General features: G+C 33.3%; 1 protein-coding gene across 12 annotated transcripts in view; it reads right to left on the bottom strand.

The window, feature by feature from the left end:
- Positions 1 to 21,282, bottom strand: part of shi (dynamin-1 shibire) — a 107,859-nt gene that overhangs the window by 31,023 nt on the left and 55,554 nt on the right. For 9 of the 12 annotated variants that reach the window (XR_011334788.1, XM_069839258.1, XM_069839261.1 and 6 more), the window contains 3 exons: positions 4,122 to 4,328; positions 3,683 to 3,861; positions 44 to 259 (listed from right to left, as the gene is read on the bottom strand). Coding sequence is in view for 11 of the 12 variants with exons in the window: in XM_069839258.1 (XP_069695359.1) it covers positions 44 to 259; positions 3,683 to 3,861; positions 4,122 to 4,328 (602 nt within the window). In the remaining variant the exon portion in view is untranslated. Of the gene's footprint in view, positions 1 to 43; positions 260 to 3,682; positions 3,862 to 4,121; positions 4,329 to 18,314; positions 18,348 to 21,282 lie in introns of all 12 variants that reach the window. The other 3 variants (XM_069839255.1, XM_069839254.1, XM_069839252.1) reach the window with 2 other exon arrangements.

Below are 21,282 nucleotides of genomic sequence, written 5' to 3'. Positions count from 1 at the left end.
CTGCAGTGCCCTTGATTACAAGGAAAGAAGAGCGAGTACTCACGAAGGTATGAGTGGGGGTGGCAGACCTCCAGCCTGCTGTGGCCGTCCTGGCAAGGAAGGTGGCATTCGCTGATTCATATCAGGTCCTGGGCGGTTAGGAATGGCAGGTGCTGGGCGTCCAGTAGCTGGAGGTGGAGGAGGTGCTCGAGATCCTGCAGCTGCAACAGGCTGCATGGGCATTCCTCGTCTAGGCCCACCTGGTGATGGTGGAGACAGTCTACAAGCAAAATATTACACAATTAAGGTAAGTGTTCACTACATCGTATCGCACTCATTGGACAAATTGCACGGATCGGAAAAAGACAATCTTTGCTGTAATTCTTATGTAACCGCGTTCACTACATCGTATCGCACGCATCGCCTCTCAGCAAATCCGTCCATGTTTCTCGGATGAGCAACTTTCCCGATGCATGCGATCATGGCCCCCTTTAATAAGTCAATTTTAATTGCTCAATTGTTACTATTATGTTGTGCCATGTTCAGTATCGCGCCAAAATGGCAGATGGAAAACTTATTTCGCTTGTAGAAAATTGCGAAGAATTATATAATTTGAGGTGTTCCCATTACAGTAATCAAGTCATTTCTTACATATATATTATGTAACCAATATTTCTTTCGTTTCTTCCTCTTCAATTAATATGCATGAACCAATTACAAATTCTTATTCGCTAACAGTCATAATTAATAGACCTAACCTCAATTCCTCTGTTTTCAGCAATGTCAATATCGTACAACGTCATGTTTCAAACAGCTGATAGGGGAATCCGATGAGGTGATGAGATGGAGCCATTACAGTGTACGCACTGCACTTACAATATCCGTTGCGTGCGATTCGTACGAGGAGTGCGATACGATGTAGTGAACGCTTACCTTTATAACTTTTTCTTTATACAAAACACAATACTATATTCCAATCAAAAAGAAAAAGAGAAAAAAAAACCCATATATAACTTAAAATTCGTTATTTGTCGTTAGTGGCCATCATACTTGCCTATGATTCATGTGTCAAGGGTTCAAATCTAGTCGAGGTTAATGGACTTTTTAGATGAGAAAAATTCGAAGTATAACTTCGTCTGGGAAGGAAATAAAGGAGAGGTCCTAATTTTATGACATATTCTGTTCTACCAACTTCACAATTCAAACCTGACCAAAGGCGCTGGATTTCTAAACATAATTATTTTGAAATTCACTAAGTACCTATCACACAATAAGTATCAGAAATTAATATTATCCTATAGTAACTGAGGCAAAAGAAAACTAAAGGAGTGCTTAAAAACAAAAACGAGCTTTCTAACTCTGCTTCGAGACATCAAACAGAAATTACAACTTCCTCAATTAAAGAAAACTTTACTAATAAAACACCATCCCTTACGAGTTACTTGATAATGTATATTATTTTAACCTTAACAGAGGATATTAAGAAATTTGGTACTTCTCCAGACATTTCAAAATCGTTATAATTAGAAATAATGTATTTAAATCATCTTGTCAGTGAATGGCTACATATTTTTACAGATGGATCCTGTTTACCAAATCACAGAGGTACTGATGCCAGTCCAGAGAATTAAAACTTCTTAAAACTAAACAAAACATACCCAACAAAACCTGCAAACACAAAAATACTACAATGGAATGCAGGTAAGTTATTAACTACAAAATTGACGGAAATAAAAAACATTATCAAAGAAAAGAACACCGATGTTTATTATTAATGAGGCAAACATAGTTACTTTAGAATTAAATATTATAATATAACAGGCTATGCTATTCATGTTTTATGCAAGAGTAGACAGGTAGCATGTGGTATACTAGTGGCAATGAGGATTAACTTCTCATCGTTTAAAATAATTACAAAGAAACAAACAAGATACTTCATAAATAACTGCAAAATTAACGTTATGGAAAAACAACAGAAATTATTATTGTTTACGGCATTATTTTATAGTCCACCATATAACAAAAATATCATTCTTGAGAATTTGGAGAATTATTTTAATAAGAGACTTCAATGGAGTATCACCAACATGGGAATATAACTATACATGTAATACTGGAAAAGTAGTGGAAGATTTCGAGATAACACAGAAAGGAATCACGAATCTATTGTTTTTCCCAACAGAAATCCGAGAGTTCATCCAAAAAGTGAATTGACTGTATGCAATATACTGCCACCGTAATTTTTTGCTTGGTTCTTTGAATTGAAAATGAGACTAAAAAAAATGGATTGTGAAAATTTTAGGAAGTAATGTTACAATACACCTGCTTTTTAGTTTCATGTAATGGAAAATACACTATATAAAGAAGAATAAACCTTTCATGAGAGCAACAAGAAAAGAGGACATGGAAAAGAGGCACAGAATGCATCAATGAAAAAGGTGAAATTAGAGGAACTTGTGGAATTTAACACAAAATCCCTGACTTCCAAAACTGACAGCTTTTTTTGTGCACGTAAGAATGAAGTGCCTGAATGCTTCGGAAAAGATTACAATAAAAAAGAGTGGAAAAATGTTTGTAATCATGTATTAAAACTTGGATTGTGCTGGAAGAAAGACAATCTTGTTGAAAAATATACTCAAAAGCTCGTTAATGTAATACAGACACTGGAAGAGAATAATGGACGAAGTGACGCACATATACCATAGGTCGAAATTAATCCACATTCTTCTTTTCTAATGTGCATATAATCTTAATCTGTTGCAGATATACCAACAAACACACAACTGATAGAGCTTGATTAAGGAAATTGAAAAATGAGTTCTATTCAGTCAATACTTAACATAACACAATAAAACATGTTATAACAACATTTACACAGATTTTAAAAACAAACGTTTTCGCCAATTTTGATTGGCATCTTCAGGTCGTGTAGGTCGAATGGAACATGTTATAAAAAGTGAACATTTGGTATATGACGTTAAAAACCAAAGTTACAACTGTAATATCACTTAAAAACAGAGAATAGAATATAGCAAAAAGCCTCCATGATGTGTATAGAATCACTGTGTTGAAAGAGGCGTGTGTGAACCAAGGAAACAGCAAAACTCTTCTGTCATACACTTTTCAAGATAGATTTGAAGATGCTACGAACAGGTCGGTCGTGTGGCCATTATGGAGGGCAGGAAAAATCACAAAATATGGATTTCAAGACGTTCTTCCATATTTTGTGATTTTTCCTGCTCTCCATAACGGCCACACGACCGACCTGTTCGTAGCATCTTCAAATCTATCTTGAAAACTGTATCTGCAATGACAGAAGAGTTTTGCTGTTTCCTTGGTTCACACACGCCTCTTTCAACACAGTGATTCTACACACATCATGGAGGCTTTTTGCTATATTCTATTCTCTGTTTTTAAGTGATATTACAGTTGTAACTTTGGTTTTTAACGTCATATACCAAGTGTTCACTTTTTATAACATGTTCCATTCGACCTACACGACCTGAAGACGCCAATCAAAATTGGCGAAAACGTTTGTTTTTAAAATCTGTGTAAATGTTATTATAACATGTTTTATTGTGTTATGTTAAGTATTGACTGAATAGAACTCATTTTTCAATTAACATTGAACTTAACGGAACCAATATGCCTTTGAAATTGATTAAGGAAGTTGAATTGGAAATGGTAATAAACAGGAATTTACCTTGGATTGTCCAACCCCGATGCCAACCAGTCGTTTTTAACTGGAGGTGGGACTGGTGTTGATACTGTTGCCATTGACACATCACCAATAATACGCAGAGCTTCTTTACAAGCATGGTACATTCTCAGCATCTCTTCTCGTTTCAAAGCTTCTTCTGGACTCTCCTCCATCATCTGTGCCTGTTTCAACATTTATTGATTATTTAATGACAATTCTTACAGAACTCTAATTTTATAAAAAGTTTCACATATAGGTTTACTGAATACACATCTCTAATTATTGATACCTATCAAATAGAATAACTATAAAATGAGAAGAGACATTCATACCTAAAAAATTAAAGCATTATTTTAATCTTCAGCTAAGACAAGCACCTAAGAATCAAAATTAATATAGGTGATAATGATATGATGAACCAAATAATTAATGAGGGGCTTACCTGATCTCCAGAAGCATAAAGATGTGCTAGGAGTTCACCATTGATGAAGTCTTTTGCATTGTTGATGATAAGCATCATGATGGTCTTTGGTACAAGGTCACGTGTGGTCTTCGTCACGATCTTCATATAAGAATCTACAAGATTACGTATTGTTTCTACCTGTCGTTCTAGTTGAGGATCCATTGACGAACTGCTTTCACTGCCACCCTACAAGAATGAAAATACACATCAGCTTTCCCATATACTGAATGACATTCCAGTTTTGATCACGCTACATTTTACATTTTAAACACAAATACACTTGAAATTCATAAAACCACTGAGTCATGCATTAAACTCCAAAGTCTAAATTTAAAATTTATTTAAATACGACTCATGAAAATACAGTGATGAAAGTCGTGCTTTTAAAAATAGACTTATTTTATTTTGAGAAATATTTTCAGTGTAATAAGCCAAAAACTAACTATACTTCTGATAAAGATATGTATATCCTTAAAAAATGTCTCAACTAAAACTTGTGATTGGATATTAGGAAAAACATAGCATTTGCAATGTCGTCATACAAATTAACGAAAATTAAGTTTTATGAACTTCATATCTAAAAAAACCACGTCAATAATATTAACCTAGATAAACGTGCATAAATTAAACTTTGTACTTCACGTATTACTATAGTTAGGGTTGTACACTTCATCTTTGGTCAATAATTTCTAAAAATTTAAAACCACAAAGATGGCACTGGCACATTATTTCATCCTTCAAAATGTCGTTTACTTTCAAAATCAATCAATAAAAACTGAAGTTGTCAGTTATCATCCACTGGGCCGTGAAGAAATAGAGGTAAGTTCTATGCATAACATGGATGTAAGGGATATCATGCTCTGGTCAGGACAAAATCTTTAGTTCGAATTTTAAAGAAGACTGGCCAGATCCCCTAACCATTCCGGAAGTGGTGATGAAGAGAGAATTCCCTTGCACCTGCCTGAGATAGAACTCATGACCTTCCAGCATAAAACTAGACACTCTAGAAGAAAAAGTATTCAATAAAGCAATGATTAAGTTTCGTTTGCAAAATTTCAGTTCAGGTTTTTATTCTCAAAGCTCAATTTGTCATTTTTCTAAACATGTTAAATATTTTATTCACGGGGGTACTAAAACTAGTTAGTATTTTATGGGTAGTTAAAATCAATTAATCTAGTACGATCTATTTTTTTTAATCTACAGATGCAAGTTGTTCTTGTTTAAACCACAAACTTCGTAAGGTAGAAGTCTACTAGCAACTGAAGTGTGTGACATTAATGTACATAAAAGTAGCATAGTCACACAATCCAAATGAAATTACAATAGTTCAATGTAAAAGTTTAAAAAAACTGTGATACAAAACATTTTCGAATGAGTAGAAATAGTTGCTATTTAAATTTATAATATGTTGTATACTGCAAATATACATAAAATTAACCTTCAACTGAACTTCAAAAAAGGGTCCATTAAAACCAAACAATGTATTTTTTTTTTTTAACTGTGGCAGTGTCTTTTGCACTTCACTAATAAATACACTTCCAATAAACTTAATTTTTTTGCTATTATTTTTAGCAAGTAATAGTGATATTTACATACGTTATCTAAACTATTTCACTAACACTACTAGGTTTCAAATAACATTAGGACAAACATGCTGTAATGTAGATAATTTCCTATGGGGTAGGAGTGAATACAAGCAAACATACACAATAGGGTGTAAAAACAGAACAAACAAATTACCGAATCACACATAAACTGTTTATGCAAAGATTAATCAAATGAAAGAACAATACTACATTTCATACAAAATCCTGACATTCCAGTTATAAAACGTGCTTATCTGCCATGGGAATACTGTAATTGCAACAACAACATCTTCCTGTAAATAAGTGCTACAGCCTGTGTTCTGCAACCAGCAAGAATTTATATTATGAAAGCAACGAATGTCTATATATAACGTTTTCCTAACAATGTCCAATGGACTTCATGTTACAGAAAAATAAAACTTACAGAATTGTTTCATAAAAAGTACACAACTATTCCAAAGCGAGTGAACACAATTCATGAGTAAATAGCATTACAAATAACTGATACACATCTATACATTTAAAAAAGGAATAAGTGAAAGTCTCAGGAATCTTCTATGCCACATCAGTAAATTTAAAAATGCAGTTATATTGTCAGACTCCAAAGCAGCTATTCTATCAATAGTCTCTAAACACACACCTTCATCTCAAACAGCAGAAATAACTAAAATGCTCTCTCAATTAACATCACTCAATAAAAGAATTGTATTCCAATGGATACCATCCAATTGTGGAATCCTGGGAAACGAGAATGCGGATGCTTTAGCAAAGAAGGGCAGCACTGCTACTTACAGACCTGTTACTAAATCTACGTATTACTCTGTGAAAAGATTTATTAAATCTACATACTTAGACTTCAACAAACAAAATTTGATAACACAATCCCATGGGAAAAAATGGAACTCTCTGCATCAAAATCCACAGTTAATTCCCGATTTACCACGAAAATCGTCTGTAGCTGCATTTAGATTGGCAACAGGCCATGATTGTTTGGCCAAACACCTGCATAGAATTGGAATATATCAGTCCCCTAACTGTCCATTGTGCAACTCAAACCAAGAAATGGATTCGGAACACCTCAAAATCTGTGCTTCAGTGGCTGGTCATGATAATATCTTTGAAAAATATTGGAGTGCAAGAGGTCAAATGACTTTATTGTCAAACGCCTGGCATTAGAAAACAACAACAACATTTAAAAAAGGGGATATTATATAACATATAGCTGCCGAAATAACATTACACAAAATTCAAGGGTAGTCTAAATGAATTCTCAATTACAATACTTCCTAGTTTCCAAATGAAAACAAAGTTAACAAGACACACATTCTAATTATATCTATAGTTTCAGCAGAAGTGTATGTCCAAAACTAAGGTTCTGTATACTGTTGTAATCTTAATAGTCATGGGGCAACAAAAGAACAATCTGTTCTCAATTATTTGGTAAGTAGGTTATCTGCCTTGTGGCTTTTTTTCTTTGAGGCTGTTAATTTAGTCTGTAGTCCATTACCTACTGTTTTTACGCATTTGTGTGGGAGAGGTGTATGTGTGAATGTTGGTAATAGAGGGAACAAAAATGTTGTTTTTTCTAATGCCAGGCGTTTGACAATAAAGTCATTTGTCCTCTTGCACTCCAATATTTTTCAAAGATATTATCATGGTCAGCCACTGAAGCACAGATTTTGAGGTGTTCCGAATCCATTTCTTGGTTTGAGTTGCATAGTGGGCAGTTAGGGGACTGATATATTCCAATTCTATGTAGGTGTTTGGCCAAACAATCATGGCCTGTTGCCAATCTAAATGCAGCTACAGACGATTTTCGTGGTAAATCGGGAATTAACTGTGGATTATGATGCAGAGAGTTCCATTTTTTCCCTTGAGAGTGTGTTATTAAATTTTGTTTGTTGAAGTCTAAACATGTAGATTTAATAAATCTTTTCACAGAGTAATACCACAGTCTACTATATACAGTCGCGAAGCTTGGGGTGATTTTTTGCATTTCTCGCGATAGTTGCTAGCTGCTTGGAGCGCTGTGTGTACTAGGAACAATAGACTGTGTCACTGCCATCGTGATCTAATACAGGCCGTAAGACAGACCATGTGACTCGCTTAACCCGATCACGAAGGGTGGCGTTTCAACCATATAAATTAATTGGAATGCATAAAAAGTAACATCTATTTCTCTAAAATGTAGTGTAATTGCATTAATAAAATTTAAAACAATGATTAGGAGACACTTCAGACATAATTCGTTGCGAGTTAAGGTGTAATATTATTTTTGGTGTGAAAATTACGTTGTTCGTATGTGTAATACCTGCCTTTATTTTGATTAAATATTGCGAAATTCTTGTACATTAATTTATGCACGATTCAATAATTTTCAGTTGCACCACACGAATATTTAGATATGTTGAAATTATAGGTTATGTTTACTGCCCCAGTTGCCCCTTTCTGTCTAATTTTAGTGGTCTCCAATGCCCAGCCATTCATATGGAAATATTATAGGTTATGTTTACTATATCTTATATTCCTAAATTCGCAATTATACATTATAATTAAGCATAATGTCATGTATGATACTCTGCACATTCAATTTGTCTGTATTTTAATACTACAATTGAGTATTGATTTATTGCATTTATCTACTACCTAAGAGACGAAGTAACAATCGTACTGTACGTACACTAATTTCATAAGAGTGGTATGATAAATTTTCTGTCTTTATCAAGGAAGGTAGATGTGCTATATTAAAATCACAATATAAATTCTTTTTTATTAAACCTCAAAATAGCTTCCATTCTAAACTTAAAATGTTGATGCGAAAAGGTTATGTTAACATGTAAAATTCTCTTCACATTAAAATAACACAGTTTTATAATTATTTCTGCAACATATTATGTAACAAGAAGTAAAGGGAACTTATGGACACATTACACTAAATAAAACTTAGTTATGATACGCAATAAAGTTATAATATAATAATTCACTGAGCTCCATACACTGAAATAGAAAACCCGAAAATAACATATATTAGGCTACGGCCTGGTCTAGATTGAAAAGGCATTGACTGTGCCGTATTTCGCATTGTTGTGAAAAGTTGTGTAAACTGTGAAATATTCGTTATCGGTTGTAAAAACTGTAAATGGCTAAAATACAATAATTTGAGTACCGGTAATAATGTGGGACAAGGAGACGTTTGTTGCACTATAAATTCTAAGAAAAAGAGGTCAGAGTTATCCTTTCGAAAGATCCAGGAAGGTGAGTTTATAAAATATAATACATACTTTATGAAAATAATATATAAACTTCATGTATTTCGTATTTCAATAGTGGAAGGAAGGTGTTAATATTTCAAAAGAACACGATATCAAAAGTACAATACATTTTATCGTCTGCTAGGGAAAGAGTCTGTGATGAGGCGATAGTAGCGATCCTGGTGGCTAGCAACTATCTATGGATGCATATTTCAACTGTCTATGTTTGCATATTTAGTAAGTATTGAGCTTCGCAACTGTATATACTAAACTGTGGTAATACGTAGATTTAGTAACAGGTCTGCAAGTAGCAGTGCTGCCCTTCTTTGCTAAAGTATCCGCATTCTCATTTCCCAGGATTCCGCAATGGGATGGTATCCATTGGAATACAATTCTTTTATTTAGTGATATTAATTGAGAGAGCATTTTAGTTATTTCTGCTATTTGAGATGAAGGCGTGTGTTTAGAAACTATTGATAGAATAGCTGATTTGGAGTCTGACAATATAACTGCATCGGGAACAAAAATGTTAAAATAGGTCTAGAAAATTATATTTCAATTTTTAGAATTAGGTTTAACTTCTGAAACATTTCATTTTAACAAGTTTTCGGATTCTTATTCTGTCCTATCCATTATCAATTTATCCATCATTATCATAAATAATCAAGAACTTATTGCATAGACAGTTTTTTTTTTTTGCTAAATAGGACAACAATGAATATTAAATGAAGTAATTGATTACTACTATTTTTTGGTTCAAGAATTAAAAAAGAACCTACAGAATGTCACATCAGACTTGATTTTCAACAACATATCCTCCATAAAACAAAGTACAAATATCTCAACGACTCCTAAATTGTCAATCGAAAGAATATGAGAAATTTGGGGAGAAACTTAAAATACTGACACAAGACCATAATGGATTATAAGATCTAATATGTCCAGAGATGACAACTGATTTTATTGGAATTTAACATTATTCTATTTTGATCAAGAACTTCGCGAATCAGCTGTGGCATCAGACTCACGATACAATTTGCCTGCTTGAATCACTATCTCTACAAAACTGGAATCCTTGTATCACCAAGATGCATCTTGTGTGAGAAGAACATCCCTATGGACGAAGATCATCTACTTCACTGTGAATCTCTAGCCTATGACAGCAATATCATGTAATGCTACAGGATTGCAAGATGGCGCAGATGGCTTCAATGTCAAGAGCTTGAGCATTGGACATCAACCATTTTGATTATGATGGAATGCTACTGTAGGATAAGAACTTCTACGAAATAAGTATAGCCAATTAGTTTCTTGATAGGATTTTGTATTGAAATAAGAGACCACAAGGAAAAAAATATGAGTGTAGTCAGTCTTCATGTTAAAACTAGAAATAAATTATCCAATGTATGTGCCTTGTAAACTTACTTTTGGTTTGCCCTATATATACTCGTCTCCAAAATACAAGAAAAATAATTTCAAAATGTAAAAATTACAGTGACAATTCTAACAAATAATTTCAAAGCACCTACATTTACCGAATAACCTTACTTACTTACTGGCTTTTAAGGAACCTGGAGGTTCATTGCCGCCCTCACATAAGCCCGCCATTGGTCCCTATCCTGAGCAAGATTAATCCAGTCTCTACCATCATATCCCACCTCCCTCAAATCCATTTTAATATTATCCTCCCATCTACGTCTCGGCCTCCCCAAAGGTATTTTCCCCTCTGGCCTCCCAACTAACACTCTATATGCATTTCTGGATTCGCCCATACGTGCTACATGCCCTGCCCATCTCAAACATCTGGATTTAATGTTCCTAATTATATCAGGTGAAGGATGCAATGCGTGCAGTTATGCATTGTGTAACTTTTTCCATTCTCCTGTAACTTCATCCCTCTTAGCCCCAAATATTTTCCTAAGAACCTTATTCTCAAAAATCCTCAATCTCTGTAATGTCGCTAAAACTATAACATAACGAGATATAAAGAAAAAACCCACAGGTTTTTACGTAAAATGTAATGTAACAGTACAATAAAGCTGGAACAACAACAAAAAAAACGGGAACACCTAAAATAAAAGTAGACAATGGAGTAACAGTAACATTAAAAACTTGCAACATGGACTGCAAATTCAAGCAGAACCCTACAGTAAACGTTAATGCGTTTATAGAATATTACTAAAAACAAGAAATGAAGAATGTGTTACAATACTCTACAGAACAAAAGTTGTGTTAATGAATACATTTTGTACAGACGTGGACAAATTATTAACAAAATTGACGATTTTTATGATAATTCTGTTTACAAAATTTGACTTTTCAATTTAGACTACAATTGACAATTTTGCATATTTCTATCATTACAGTAGACAGAAATATGCAAAAATGTCAACTGTAGTTTAAATTGAAGAGTTAAATTTTGTAAAAATATATAACAAAAATCTTCAATTTTGTTAATAATTTGTAAATTAGCAAAAATGTCAACTACAGTCTAAACTGAAGAGTCAAATTTTGTAAAACTATAAAATAAAAATCTTCAGTTTTGCTAATAATTTGAAAAAATATCCAAAATGTCAACTGTATTCCAAATTGAAGAATCGAATTTTGTAAAATAATAATTTGTAGAAACAAAAGCCGCCCTAAATAAGGGTTCGATAGATCGGCCTACTAATCAATTCATAAAGAATAATAAGTAAACAAAACAATTTTGTGACTCTTGGGAAGAAAAAAGAAAAAGAAAAAACATTAAGATAAGAAAACGTAGGAAATCATTTACAAAAATATCAAATGTAGTCCAAATTGAAGAGTTAAATTTTCTAAAAATATACAGTACAAATCTTCAATTTTGCTAATAATTTGGAAATACGCAAAAATGTCAAGTGTAGTCTAAATTGAAGAATCATATTTTGTAAAAATATATAATAAAAATCTTCAATTTTGCTAATAATTTGTCGTCTGTAAAATGCACAAAAGAGAAAAATTCTACCTTTTTTATGTTGTTTGCATAAAAATGTAAACAGCAACGCATAAGCTGTGCATTCATCATTATATATTTAAATAGTACCTATTAATAATTTATTGAAATTTTCACCATATCAACTATATTAACGTTTGTGAAACAACTAGTCAAATTATCTCTGGTGCTTGAATAAGTAAATTTTATAAAAGTTCTAAAATAACAACTGTAGAACTGCAATGCCTAAATAGCAAATTTCATCTACTTTGTCCAAGTAATTTATGTGGGTATTTCTAAGCCATACATCATTTGCCTCAAAATATTTTATATAGGACATATTTTTGTACATCAGCATCTTCATTTTATTATTAATATTATTATTAAGAAGCAAGTATTTTTCAGGACATGCTGTCTACAATGTGTTGTCACTATTTCTTTTATCAGCAAAAAAGTGTTATAAATTTAGAGTCAATTTCAAATAAGCTGTATCATTCCATGTAACTTAACTATCATAATTTTCTGGGCAATAATTTTGAGATTTCGTGTGTATACTTTTTGAGTCAACAGATTTGCAAATACAGAAATTAATACAATTTAATCAACAATTTACAAGAAAAGATTGAACACAGAGACAGACAGAGAAGACAGCCTCAGAAAGGGTGAATTTATATTAACATATTTAAATTGATGCTTTCCGCATTAGAATACTTTCTACAGATTTCGTAAATGAGATTGTATAGGATTTGCCATCTGGATTAGAATTTCATCTGTTATATTGTTATACACATTAAATACATCGTATCTCATTTGAGTATTAAGAAATAGTATATTACAACACAAGTTGGAAAGGGCTTTTTTACAAAATCGAAGAAAAGTTTGAAAAACGAACAGAGTGAGTTTTTCAATTTCCGAGATTTTGTAATGCACTTCACAAAGGTGTATTATATAACATTTGTAATATGGTCATATTTTTAAAATTGCAAATACAATATAATTTGCACTGAAAATGTAGAGCAATATTATTCCAAAGCCTTCACAAAAGTATACTGTAATAGTAACTAAATAATAATAAATGCACTATAATGGAGCTATTTCAGTATAGTTTTATGTTATGAAGAATGGTTTTCCTAGCAACAAGTTTCTGTGTGAGAATTCTAACTTTCAAGACCTAACAACAATAGCTGTAAATACAACAAAAAAACACGATCGTGCAAAAAGAGGTATTTCAAAAAACAATATTGGACTATAGGTACATGGAGAAAATCAAAACTATATTAAACTATATAAATTTGATTTTCATACCAGGAAACATTCTTTGATGAAAATGTTGTTATAGGGGAACAACTTAGAAAATTCCATTGGTCTGCACATGCATAAATTTTTATTTTAGTAGGTTATTTTACGACACTTTATCAACATCTCTGGTTATTTAGTGCCTAAATGAGATGAAGGTGATAATGCCAGTGAAATGAGTCCGGGGTCCAGCGCCGAAAGTTGCCCAGCATTTGCTCATATTGGGTTGAGGGAAAACCCCGGAAAAAATCTCAACCAGGTAACTTGCCCCAACCGGGAATTGAACCCGGGTCGCCTGGTTTCGCGACCAGACACGCTAGCTGTTACTCCATAGGTGAGGACTACACATATCAATCTTAAAGAGTGACATATTATACTATTCACCTCCTCCTTCCTAATTGTCAACCAATAACAGGAGAAGGCATTATTACTCACATAGACTTTCAATGAAGTAGAATATTTTCGCATTTTTTTATACTTAATAATAACTCAAAAAGTAGTAGTCAGATTCTAATAAGGAAAAACGCATGTTGAAGAGTACTGTTTGCAGATTTTTAAGATGTTTGAGTCACCGCAATATAACAAATATAAGACTCTTAATTGAGGTGTTTTATACTACTACTACTATTACTGTAAAAGGTAAAAAAGGTATCCCCGTAACATGCCATGAAGGCACTTGGGGGGCATGGAGGTAGAGCCCCATGCTTTCCATGACCTCGGCACTAGAATGAGGTGGTGTGGTCGGCACCACGCTCTGATCGCCTTTTATCCCCGGGAAAGACCCGGTACTCAATTTTATAGGAGGCTGAGTGAACCTCGGGGCCGTTCTGAAAGTTTGGTAACGAGAAAAAATCCTGTCACCACCTGGGATCGAACCCCAGACCTTCCTGTCCGTAGCCAGCTGCTCTACCAACTGAGCTACCCGGCCGCCCACTACTATTACTGTAGTGTAGGAAAATATGTTTTTGAAGTATAAAAGTGATCAGTGATAAACTTTTTTTCTTGGAGAGATAAATGGGTAGTTGCAGTGTATGAAATCGTCTAAATAGATTTTACTTTATGTTGAAAAAAACCCCATGTTAATAGAATGAGTCAACAAGATATACTTGTTAAGTTTATGTCTGACTGCTTGCAGTATGTCAAGTAGCGCGTACATAAATATTATTTATCTTCAAAATCCAACCATGCTTTAAAAATAAGCATTTATTGTTGATTGGTTTCATTTACTTAAAGGGACAGACTAAAATGTTTAGTCGGTTGTCTCCAGTTTTTTCAATTGGATTTTTGTAACAGAAATTGAATTCCCACTTAATATAAAGGAATGATTGTGTCGCCCCTTCTGGCAAAATATGGAAAAGACAAGTGAAAGAAATGTGTTGAGCACGTTAAAAATAACAAAGAACAATATTTTTTTTATTGCTAATGTAACAGACAGTGAAACCGACAATAATTTCGTTAGGAGAATGTTTAACTGATAGCAGTGATGCATCAGATGACTTGTCAATCAGTAGCAATAATGATTCAGATTACTGAAGGAGAAACCCTGACACCGCCTCCAGTGCAGCGATAAGGTTTAGTAACCTCTACAGCAGAGTTGTTGTAGTTGTTAACCTTTACATATGATGCAAAACTAGAATTTCAGAGAATGGGGAAAAAGTACGGAAGAATATTTAACCACATTAACTTAAGGTTACATAGTACAAAGCTTGAATGCAAGAATTTCAAGGTCTTCCCAACATTACTTCTATGTAATCTAAAGTATGACTACACTGTGGGGAGGGTAGGAAGTGTACACTAACTGTTTTCAGCATTCCATGTGTAGGGAGATACGTGCATATACGAGATTAACTTTACTAAATAATTCAGATTTTGTGAAAATGTGTGCAGAATAAGAGACTATTCTTCCAAGTGCACACAATGCTACAATATTCAGGTTACAGAGAAAAGTGACAAGGTTTTTATATTGTAACTACAAAATGCCGAGGGTTGATACTGTGCTAGCTAACACCTTATCCCAGCATCTGCCTACAAAAAACGCAATTCCTGACAATCAGTTTCAACAATTACATAAACAATGGAGCATTCAAAACATTAGATTTATATTCCAAGTCAAATGTAACTCTGTGGAAACCATAATTTCTGGCGAATATAAAAAATAGTTATAAACTAAGCATTTCAGAAATTAAAATTATTATTCAAGCCAGTCTTTTTCATTCAAAAACAATGTAAATTCATTTTAACAAGTGAAGAATAATATTCAACATTATGTGTTAGTATCTGGTCTACTACTTTCATCTGAGGTTCCGGCTGATAAGTACATTTATCAGGCAGTATATCTTGCTTGATATGTGCCAGAGCAAGAACAATTATTGTTTGTATACATCGTAACTATGATTAATTAAATATGTTACTAGTCAGTGATGTATGCAATGGAGGGGGAAAGATACTGGCCACCCTACTCCATTATTCCCTGGCTTAGTTGTCTCTTGAGTAGGGACATCCGAATTGCACAAATGATTTTTTCACAAATTTCTGCCGAGCCAGAGAGTTAAAATTTTTATAGGTTTCAATGAGACTCATTTTGTAAATTTTGTAACAACATACTTTGCTCACACTGTGTCTTATTAGTATGACAATTTACTAACCTACCCAAAACAAAAACAGTTATGATATATTACAAATAATCTCGCATTTGACTGATACCGCATCAGTGTGCTTCTGAGAGACCAGTTTTTTTATGGTGCATTTGTTAGAAATTAGCAGTTTTTTTTATCCATTTTGAATCTTGCGTACACTACTTTTAACACTTGAATATAATTAATTAAGTAACTAGTGGACTTACCTGTGTTAATTATATAAGATTTGTGCAGCTTACAGCTGTTTCAGTGCTTCACGCACCATCCTCAGAGCCTCTGAGGATGGTGCGTGAAGCACTGAAACAGCTGTAAGCCACACAAATCTTACAAAATTAACACGAGTAAGTCCACTAGTTACTCAACTTGTTTTTTATGTTCAATTCGATTTTAACTTCGATAAAAGGACATCTGCTATTAAAGTACAATAAAGTACTATAGAACAATAACATATAATTATTGCAGATAACAGTCAGAGTCAGATGAACAAAGCCCAAAATCATTTTTCAGTATCAGAGAAGGTGAAAAAATATTATTACGCAAATATCCAATTGTTTTTGGAGTACAGATGAGGAGGCAATACCTGGCATGTGAGCTGTGCAAAAGGGGAAAGAATAAGCTGTCAGAAAGAGAGTTTGTTGCATGATTGTATTATACAAATCTACCGACACGGAAGTTCACCTCAGACTGAAACCTTATCTCCTCCCTCTATACCCATTGGTGATAAACCACGACACATAATAAGGTCATAGGACAGGTCTTACCTCCTCCATTGTACCACAATACTTATTTTTTAGTAGGTTATTTTACGACACTTTATCAACATCTCAGGTTATTTAGCGTCTGAATGAGATGAAAGTGATAACGCCAGTGAAATGAGTCCGGGATCCAACACCGAAAGTTACCCAGCATTTTCTCATATTGGGTTGAGGGAAAACCCCGGAAAAAACCTCAACCAGATAACTTGCCCCGACCGGGAATCGAACCCGGGCCACCTGGTTTCGCAGCTAGATGCTCTAACCATTACTCCACAGGTGTGGACACCACAATACTCTCCCTTCATATTTCAGATAAATAACCGAGAAGTCCCAAATATGAAATTAATTACAAATACAGTGAAACCTCTCCTTACGGACATCCCCAAGATACGGACACTCCTCAAATACGGACAGATTTTTATGTCCCAATTGAAATAATATAGAAATAACGATAAATTTAACTCTCGTTTACGAACACTCAGACACGGACAAGGACAGCTGTATGACAGTCCTAAAGCTTGCTTTACCTCCTGACTGCGGACAGAACTTGGATTTCAAGACCTAATGTGTTACAAAAATGGAAAATTTTGTTTTGAGAACTGTACAGAAATTCCTTAACATGAAAGAAGACAATAAGGATGTCGTAGACTACCACTAGCCCAGCTGGGTACCCCTTGTTAGCCGGAAGTGGGTGGATAAACAAAATCATAAAATTTAACCTGTCTGATGGGTCCAAGGTTTCCGTGATCGTGAAATTGTATTCGACACGTGATTGGGTTAGTAGGATTATTCTCTTCACTTCAACCATTTGTTCTGTTTCGAGAGACATGGCACCTGAACGTAAAGGTTAAGTTGGAAACTGTAAATTACAGTACTGCATAACTGTAGACCTAGAATAAAATTGCGTGGCACAGTACTGTATTTTCATTTTTCGGTCTTATCTACTGTAGTTCAAAGTTGCAAAGCATTTACAGTAGTATATTATATTTAGAATTAAACTACAGTAATAGATTTCATTTAAAGCGTGAAGGGCTACATAATGCACATTATAAATTTACTGTTAGACTGGGGAGCCTCCCTCCCAATAAAGGACACCTCCCAGATGCAGACAGATTGTTACGTCCCTTCGATGTCTGTAAATGAGAGGTTTCACTGTAATTCTTTTTGAATGATAGCACAATTAATAAGTTAACGTATTTAAAGTCATTCCATAGTTTCATCGATATTGTTTTCCACCAAGCTGAACACATTGGCACTGTTATAGGGATAACATATCTGGCTACTAATACACTAGAGACTTAAATTCAAGACATGATGCTGACACTGTAGCCACATGTAAATAGGACATTTCTGTGAAATCGAACAATAATAGAATTTTAAAATTTACAACACTATTTCATTACATGTACCCACAAACTACATATTTACATTGTGATACTATTAACGCATACAACAGAATTCTAGACAAATTCCAGTGGGAAACAGTCAAGAATCTCTGTTCTTCCAGTGAGAATGAGAAAAACAAGGTAAACTAGTTATGTCTATAAAATTACTTTCCAAAACTTCCAACAGCTCCCAAAATTCTCTTACATGTGATTCTTTAGGCATATGCTGGGTGACTGGATGTCGTATCTAGGTACAAAAGGGGTGCAACATGCTACACTACTGTTAATAACTTTCATTATCACTACTTACGGAAGATACATTTTCACAAACCTCATATCCTTCCTGCAAGAATGAGATTGATGAAAAACACAATAGAGTCTATAAACGTCTTTGTCATAAAAATGTATTATACTGAAATACAAAAGTTAATTGTCTCGTGCAATAACTTCAAAGAAACTATATATTTTGTACCCATTATCAGTATAAATATTGTAGTTATTTTTCACAAAAAATTTTGATAATTCTTAAGTGTTCTCTGCATAGATATATACTTTTAATAAGAAATTCTTACATTATGCAAAATTGAATTGGGTTAAGTTGTAATTTTTCACTTATCCAATCTGGCCCAAATCGGGCTTTCCATCTGGCACAGAATAGCTCGCAACTTTTTAATTCATAATAAAAATACAGGACATAGAATAATTAACAAAATTTGATTTTGATAAATATAAATTATTTAAATACTTAAGCATTGCACTAAAATAAACAAAGTGTAAGTCTGCTCTTCGAAATATTATTTTACAGGATGCTAAATAAAAATTTGTTTAGTTCTGTTCAGTAAAAGCAATTTGAAATGCATGATAATTGAGCATTTAGAAGTTTTTTGAACTCCTCCAACTCTCTGGTAATTTAAGAGGAAATTTTCAAAACTTTAAATGTTTAGAAGATTTTGAAATCCTCAAAATGAACACACATTTTTCACAACTGTTTGACATATCATATTCTAATGAGGTGTAAAATTTCACTTATCAAAATAAATTTAACAATGCAAAACGTCACAAGGTAACATTATTTAAGGTTATATGGGTTGTCGGATAATTTTTTACAATCCAGAATTCAGTCACATTGATATGAAAACAATTACAATGGTAATACATGGAACACATGATCCTTTACGATCAAACACCGAGACATGTTCTGGAATAAAATAAATAGGGGTGTACATGCTACAAAGATTAGGAATTATTACAACAGGAAGCCAACAAACATTATATAGTAGGTTGTGACAGAAACAAGGAAAACTGATGGCTAAGTTCTGCAACATGGTTCATATAAAAATGGGTTTAACATTGTATCATTACCAAGTAGGGTCATTCAAAGTTTTCTTGTGCAATATCGGAATGGCACAACTACAGCTACAAATGTGAAGCATGTAAAGAATTAATGTGAAGCAATATAGAGCCGATAATGGAATGTGGAAAAAATGCAAGACCAATATTTTGAGCATTTTCTATGATTAAATATATATTTTTGCTAATCTATTGGAATCTTGTTTTTGTAATGATCCTTCGGTTAAATGTTGCATTATTTCTTCAAGAGAACTCAAAGATCTTACATGTGAGAGCCCCTTTATTCTACTGCTAAATAGGAAAATTTCAAATGTTTCAGTAAATGAAAAATTTTTCATTAATTTTCAATGCTCTGAACTTCACAATTTATTTTACATTTCATTTAAATTATTGTTAGATGCATCTATGATGAACTGTAACACATTTATATTCCAATAGCTTTTATTTGGGGTGGAGGAGTAATCTGCCATAGAAATATTGTACAATACCAGGTTTAGAAAATGTCAAATGAAACAATGAAATGTTACAATATGTCATGTTCTACCAACTCATTAAAATTGATCACCTACACAAAGTCTAATCAGGAAACAAAGAATTTGACTAAATTTGCATGTTACAATTTTTTGTAGAATATAATATGATGTTTGACAAACACACATTATTTGTTTATGATTTAAAATGCTGTGTACAGCACCAAATGGGTTCTAACAGAGAATTATGTTGGCTGAATATGCAGGATCTCTGGAGTTCGATCTCTGTGGTTGGCTATATTGATTGAGAGTTTCCTGTTTTTTTTTTTTTTTTTTTTTTTTTTTTTTTTTTTTTTTTTTTTTATCTGAAGGCAAACACCAGAATAATACTTGCACACCCATCATGACATTCCAAATTTCTTCATTATCCATTCTTAAGCGCCATTAACTTAAAATTAAAACACTACGCAATACTGTAAAATCACCCCCTGAATACCAGGAATAAAAACAATTATTCATTGTATGACTAAGACTTTATACTTAAAAGTTGCAGCTAAATGTAATCCTCAGTGATTAAGTGGCCACCATGCTTATCATCACAGATTCAAATCCAGCTGAGACTGATATATTTATACGAGTGAATAAAAATCCTTATAATGGTTTCCACTGGAAGGAAAGCAAATTTACAGCAAATAACAGAATGAGAGGGCGTCAGCCAAAATTTACTGACCATTTCCAGTCTATATTAAAATTCAGTTCCACAGCCACAATTCTCTCTTACAATCCTATCATTAGGAATAATGAATTCTGTCTTACATGTGCCCCCATTTCAGAAATGGAGTTGATATTGCCAAACTAAAAGAGTTCAGAAATGTCGTACAGGATGAATAAATTTGGCTGCAATGCAAACCAGTCAACATTTAAGAATATTGTGTTCCAATAATGGTGATGGTTATTTATCATAACCTTAAATTTTGTTCTTGAAAGTTTGAGCTAAATTTTGCATATTTAAAAAACAATGCCACTTAATTATATACCAACAATGAAGTAATTGTTAATAAGAACAATGTGTAATTAAGTGTGAATGACATATGTATGAATTTTATATAAACACGAGTGCAAATGAGCATACGCACACAAACAAAATATTATAGGAAAACATCCAAATTAATTTAGGTTACTTCAGCTCATATGATTCATAGGGTATGATATAAGGTAGAAAGAACACAGAGAATGAAAATTACAGATTAACCTGCCATCAAAAAGTCAGCTTCTTTAATATTTTGGTAGACTTATTATTCAGTATGTTAATTTTTCTCAACAAATGAAAGAATACTATCTGATGTTATCAACAAGCAATGGTGATGCTGAAAACATAACTACATTATTTTCACCAAAGGTGCTTTGTGAGTTCAATTTTATACTGATATACGAGGAAAAGACAAGTATCATAAGTAC

This window comes from Periplaneta americana, chromosome 11 (genome assembly GCF_040183065.1).
Source record: "Periplaneta americana isolate PAMFEO1 chromosome 11, P.americana_PAMFEO1_priV1, whole genome shotgun sequence".
In the NCBI taxonomy this organism is placed as follows: Eukaryota; Metazoa; Arthropoda; class Insecta; order Blattodea; family Blattidae; genus Periplaneta; species Periplaneta americana.
This window is presented reverse-complemented; position numbering and strand designations above follow the sequence as displayed.